Below are 6,859 nucleotides of genomic sequence, written 5' to 3' on the forward strand. Positions count from 1 at the left end.
GGTTCAAGATGTATAGAAATGGATTCTGAGATGAGTATAGTTTACAACTATTTATTTTCCGACGTTTCGCCCCACTTTGCAGGGCTTCATCAGGGCTGTTCAAAGCGAAAGGTTGAACTGTATATACATATATTTAAAATTCAGTTTATACACTCTACCTAAACATCTAAGCCATTTTTATAAAATACACTAAATAGTGGATTTGTGCTTAAATATATGCAATTTTGATCTATTGTAAAAAAATAAGTATATTATAGTTATAACATCATTAACACAGACATAGAAGGTCCAATGAAGTGGAGAAATACTTGGTTTCTGCATATGGTGGACAGGTGAGGTTAAAAAAAAATTACAGATTCTGACATGAGTCATCACAATATTGTTCAAGACTCCCTTGGTCATCAAATTTGGGAGTACATAGTAGGTATAATCAATGATGTATATCCGTTTGGATCTAACATCTTTCTTTTATTCAGGTAATTGCAGTCATTGAAGCTATGCATTTAAATTTACATGAAAGTCTTCATGATGTCTGGAAGGTTGTTTTTCCTGAAGAAATGCTTCCGACAACATTCGAAAATATGTTGAAGACAAGTAATTTTATTTTGATTTTTCTATAATCTCAGTTAAAATATTTATAATTCAATTGCTATAATATAACGGTGATCATATCTCAAAGTTGATTCACGGACTTAAAGCAGATTATTGGTTGAATGCAATCAAAATGTGTGGGATTTTTACCCACTAAAACCACCGCCCCCTACACCTGTTCATTCCTCTCCATGGGACCGCTGCTAGGCATTACTTCATGGAGAGAAATGGCGGAGTTCCAAAGTTATTACTGCAGACAAGGACTTCTTTATCTACTGTGGTTCTTCTCCCCAAGGTAGTAGAGTTTTCAAAAAGTAATCATATATATTAAATACAAAGTAAAATAATTTTTTGATGTTACATGTGCCACAGTTCAGGCAATGCAGGAATATACACTATGAGTACAGCTAAACACCAGATTCTAGAAAACATCCCAAGATTTGAGACTTAACACAACTTTTTATAATTTTGTTAACTAGATATAATTTCTGCTAAATAACTTTCCAATTTTATATTAATGGCCTTGATTTCAGTAATTTCAGGAATAGTTATTGCAAGAGGGATAACTGTTCATATCTATCTCGCCTCATTTCTTTTGTTATTTTTCCCTGTGCTGAAGGTAAATAGTAATGTATTATAAAATAACATAAATATATATTATTAGAGAAACATGAATATATTATTTTACTATCTGTATCGTATTTGTTGTACATAATATGTATTATATTGAAAACACATTTTTAACAATTTAGTTTCACTTTGTCATACAATGAAGAATAAGAAACTTTTCTAGACTGATTGAACTTATCTTCCTTATAAGTAATGTTTGAGGAATGGTATCCATCATTGCCACCAGTTACCTAGATGTTAACTGGTAACGTTTTAACCCTTATAGTACCAAAAAAGATTAGATAAAATCTACCCTTTTACAGGGGTCACAATACTTGTGATCAATACTTTTTTGATCATTTTTACCCCTCCTTCCCCTAAATTTTCTTTTTCCCTAAAAATCAATAGAACTCTGGAAGTTGCGCTTTGAGCTTCAAAAAGATGGGCTATAGGTACTTGTTGGGGTCTGAGAGCTTTTATTGGAGGAGATTATTAAAAATAAATAATAATAGAAGTAATAGTAAGAAATGACCTATGAAATAATGTCTATAGATGGTGAGGAAGAACCCTATTAACTCAACATAAAATGAGTAACAAATGAATATCAAGGGACTCTGGCAGCAAACTGATTTAAGAGACAATAAGTTTTTGGAACTTGTGACATAACATAGAGTAGGTATCCTGCTGTGGAAAATGGGAAAACTGATCAAAGAAAGCAATTGAAGAGCCAGGTTTGATGTGAAAATATTTCTGCAAAAATAACTTAGACAAAATACAAAAGAAAATTTTAATTTTTTATAAAATCTTCAACTATATATAAAAACTAGTTTTTGACTGAAAACTAAATATTTGATTATCACACAAAAATTAAAATGTTACAAAAATCAGAAGAGATCTAATCAGAAACTTTGAAAATAAGAAAAAGAGTTCTCTTAATATTCTACTATTGTTATCCACATCAATTACATTTTCATTAACGGTTTCAATTAAATTAAAGAGATCGTTTGACCTCCTCAGTTTCGATTGGTTTTATTCCAAGAATTTTGGTGAAATTTCAATTGTAGCAGTTGAAACCCATTTGTCATCTTCTTTATGAAAAGTTTCCCAATTTCACAAATGTTTAATCTTCAGTGGTTTGATCAGAATTTCATTCCACGAAGCTTCAAAGATATTTTAAGAGATTTCATGAAGAAACATTCATTGAGGAAATATATTTCTTTTGATGTAAAATGTTTTTATTGTTATGATTGTTTATTGTGAAATGTTTTTATGATAAAGATTGACAAGAAGAACATATTTTATAGGCTGTACTAAGACACCTGTCCTATTTTTGGTATGCCAGTGAAATTATTACAAATTTTATTATATAATCATTACTCAAGATCTTAGGATCCAACCAAAATCAATGTTTCTTATACTTTTAATGAACAAAAAATATAATGCTTGACATCAATATTCACTAATGATTCTAAGAAGTACATAGATAGCTAAAAACAAATTAATACTATCACTCAGTAATGCAGTGTTGCCAAAAAATCAACCCTGTAGTCTTATTTATAGAGATGTAAAGAAAGCATGTTCATCATTACCTTTATTGATAACTATCGAAGGACAGTAGTTTACTAATCAAGCATTTATTCACCTACTAATATAGATCATCATTTTCTATCACTAAAATTATTGGGCCTACTATCTGATGCACCTCTCCAATTTAATGTTTGAGCATCCTCAACAAGACATTTTCAAAGCTCATAACACTCTAAACTGTTAAAGACAAACCTATATAGTCTATGCTAGAACCATGTACCACCCTATATTGATTTGTCAAATTATTTTTGTATTATTATAACCTTTTTTTATATACTTATGTTGTGAAATTGCATAAATTTAAAGATGATTCTTTTTTTTCATTTTACTAAAACTGCCATAAAACATCAACATTTTATTGACCAATAACTTATTAATCCTGTCAGCTATACCCCTCAAGAGAATGGACTCTATGATCACTTGTGCTGATCTATTCTGTCCCGTCAAGTTCATTAAGGATTTTTTATTGACTTTGATAATTTCCTGGTTTGAAATTTCAGGTATCTACCCTATAATCTGACTGTACTATTTAAAACCTATTTTAGTGTCCAAATGGACAGGAGAGTTAGGTTAAACATTATCTCCACAGCTACTTTTGGACATGTCCTAATTGCTTCTATTACGCCTTGTTGTGCCTCACGTGTCTTTCGTGTGTCTTGGATCTGGTTCTCTATTTTTTTCCAAACATACTCTTACAGGTCTACAGTAAAATATTAGTTTCCTTAGAATAGTTGTGTGTAAATGTGAATTCATTCCATCCTACAGACTGGAATACCTAAAACAGACAGTACTTAAAGGGAATATCTCTAGGACTTGTTACAACTAACCTTCTCTCATCCCTTTTAATATTGTTGAATGTCTGACTAATCAGTATACTATGTATTAGCTAACCAACCCAATTGTGCAGCCGCTTCCAATTTGTTTATCAATTTCCATCTACATTTAGGTTAGTATCCTATGTAACATATTATTTACAATGATCAATTTTTATTTCAGTAGTAGTGCCCAGTATACGAGAATATTTTGTTTTTCTTTTTGACTCAAATTAGGATTAAAGAAGAAAATTAAGAATACTTTTTACTGTCTCTTAGGAGAGAAGAAGAATACTGATTTTGGTATGGCTGACTGTCTCAGGATTTAGATCAATACTTGTAAATGGACTAAGTACACTTGTAGGAATTGCTATATGTTCATGCTTACCTGAAGCACATCCTACTTGTTTTGAATTCTTAACTATAAAAGGTGCTGAACTAGGTATGATGAATTATACATATCCTAAGATATATATATTTTTTCCTCCATTAATATAATCAGTTAGATATTCTGAATAAATTCACAAAAGTATATTACAATAACAAAAAAAAAATATATTATTAAAATTAATCATCCATTATACATTTCTCATGTTTTAGGATGTTCAGTGTTCATGTGGGTAATAGTAAATGACTTTATGTACACCTTGGGAAGGAAACCTCATCAAAGTGTTGAAATCATTGCTGAAAAGGTACTGGTTTAATGAGTAAAATAATTTAACCAACATACCGTAATTATTCTATATACCTAAATGCCCAGTGACATTGTTATTAGCAAAATGTTTATAAAATTGTTGTTATTAATATTTTGATGCCTACTATTTATACTGGCTTATAACAAAATGTCATAAGAATTGTCATTTCTAGCAAAAATTATGATAAAATTTTACTATCTACAATTTACACATGTAAATAGCCAAATGTTACTAACATTTTTAATGAGTCAGTGTAAACTAAACTAAATGCTATTAACAAATAGTTGTAAAAAATGGTAACTGAATTTTTATGAAGTTTTTAGGAACAGATTTTATAAGAGTAATTTCATAAATTGTTGAAAGAACCCTTAGGAACTTTGTTTTCTTAGGAGAATAATGTTCATATGAAGTTATAGTATATAACAGTTGGTTGAAGGTTAAACATTGTAGTGAATAAATATTTAATATTGTTAAAGTTTTAATTTTTGTAGTTACTCTGTTTTTGGATTATTTTATCAAATGTTAATGATATTTCTCTGAACAAATCTTTGATAAATGTTAGTAACACATCAATAATATATTAATCCTTTTTCATAATGAAGCCTAATATAATTAGTACATATCTACAAACATAAAGTACAAGCACTAATCTTTTTGTTTCATAATAGAGATGACCATTAGCGATAATATTGGAAGCAAAAAGTATTGAAGTATGATTCATTATTGAATAAATTATCATACAATCTTTTTTGGGGTAATCCAATTTATAAAGTATATCATGGGTAACAGATAGTCAAAATATCGGTCAGTATTTTTAGTTTATTAGCCAATGTTTCAACTTAAACCTGTGGGACATCTTCAGGTATGCATAGTATTGGAATATGGTCTGAGACGTGGTCAATAAAGGTATACAAAATAGCATTTATTATTAACAAACATTTTACTTTATTATGCAGAGCTTCAGCAGATATGAATGAGAACAGGATACAAATATTGTAAAATATGGTAAGAATTCATGAAAGTTGTGTACAAAATGATTTAAAAAAAGAAATTCAGTTACTAAAAGAATATAAATATAAAATAATAATTAATAACAAGTAAAGTAATAAGTGATAGATAATATAGCAAATTTATCACTGGAATGATAAATTATATAAAATTAAAAGAAGGAAAGAGTGAGGAAGTACAAGTGTAAGTATGGTGCAATGACAAATCAAGGAAATAAAACAATGTAACGGGTAATTTCTGTATAGCTAGAACAATTAGAAAGAGCAATAAATGTATAAGATTATAATAAGGTAATATAAATATGAAAATGAGATTAAAGAGAATGAAAACTATCTAACAAAATAAATAAAAAGAAATATAAAAGAATATATAAGCTACAGAACAGAAATGTAAAAATATATAATGTCTAAAGAGTTAAGTAATTAAATAAGAGTATCAACATGAAGCATCATCATAATCATTTTACCCCCTTTACCACTTGCACAGTGTGGGGTTACAATTTGCAGAGTCTGAACCAGATATCTCACTCTTTGACCATCTTCCTTCTCTTCCTCCAGTCCATATCCTGCCTCCTGAACACTTCCTTAACACTCTTCTCTTAGGAAATGCGTGATATTCCTCTTGGCCTTCTTTCCTCCATGCGAGTCTCATATGTCTTTCTGGCAGTTCTTTCCTCGTCCATCCGAAGGAGGTGTCTGAACCATCTTAGCTTTTTTCCTCTAGGATGCTCTCAGCCGGTTTGACTTCAAGATTAGTCCAAATAGTAATGTTCCATACTCTATCTCGTCGTGTTCTTCCTTCTACCTTGGCGTAGGGAGATGGCAGCCCCATCCCCTGATCATAGTACCGCAGATAGCCACTGGTCCTCCAGGTTGGGGGACCAGTACACTGACGCTCATATATTTACACAGATTATAGCACACTACATTCACCCCCATATTATGGACCAAGGTCAATGACAGTACATACCCCAGAGTACCTCCCCTATGTAGCCACCCCATATGGGGAAGCTATGAGGAGGCAATCCCTCCACCTGACTTGGGGAGTGGCCCGATACTCCATTCCCCTTAAGCCCTATTATTACAGAACATGAAACATATGAAATGATAATATAATAAATTAAAAAATAACAAAATTTAGTGATCGATCATACAATGAAGATGAATTATAAATAGTTATGTAATGATTGGTATTGGTATTGGTATTTGGTTGGGGGAACAAGTCTGGCAAGTGGGCCTCCTGGTCCTTTTTGCCAATCCCTGGCAGCTACCTGAGTAGCCGCCATGTACTAACCAAAGTGGGAATGTCAAGATACATTTTTCGGGAACGCCCGAACTGACTGTCCCAGGTGAGTATCAAACCCACAACGTTCTGAACCGAGTGCACTGGAACCTACTTGCCAATCCGTATGGGCATCATGTCCCTTTTACAATGATGATGATGACGACAATGATTTAGATATCAAGTAAAACTGAAAGGACAGAACAGGAGAAAGATAAAATAAATTAATTGATAAATAATTGAACAATTAAATTAAAAAGAGATAAATTGATAAAA

At 31.1% G+C, this 6,859-nt stretch overlaps 1 protein-coding gene across 4 annotated transcripts in view; it reads left to right on the plus strand.

The window, feature by feature from the left end:
• The window catches only part of LOC106679262 (uncharacterized), an 18,876-nt gene that overhangs the window by 6,451 nt on the left and 5,566 nt on the right, over window positions 1-6,859 (plus strand). For 3 of the 4 annotated variants that reach the window (XM_014418318.3, XM_014418316.2, XM_067051047.1), the window contains exons 2-5: window positions 477-594; window positions 1,125-1,210; window positions 3,879-4,041; window positions 4,200-4,291. In XM_014418318.3, coding sequence (XP_014273804.1) covers window positions 477-594; window positions 1,125-1,210; window positions 3,879-4,041; window positions 4,200-4,291 — 459 coding nt within the window. The remainder of the gene's footprint in view (window positions 1-476; window positions 595-1,124; window positions 1,211-3,878; window positions 4,042-4,199; window positions 4,292-6,859) is intronic. The other variant, XM_014418317.3, reaches the window with a different exon arrangement.

This window comes from Halyomorpha halys, unplaced genomic scaffold (genome assembly GCF_000696795.3).
Source record: "Halyomorpha halys isolate HHAL.00 unplaced genomic scaffold, Hhal_1.1 Scaffold187.1, whole genome shotgun sequence".
In the NCBI taxonomy this organism is placed as follows: domain Eukaryota; kingdom Metazoa; phylum Arthropoda; class Insecta; order Hemiptera; family Pentatomidae; genus Halyomorpha; species Halyomorpha halys.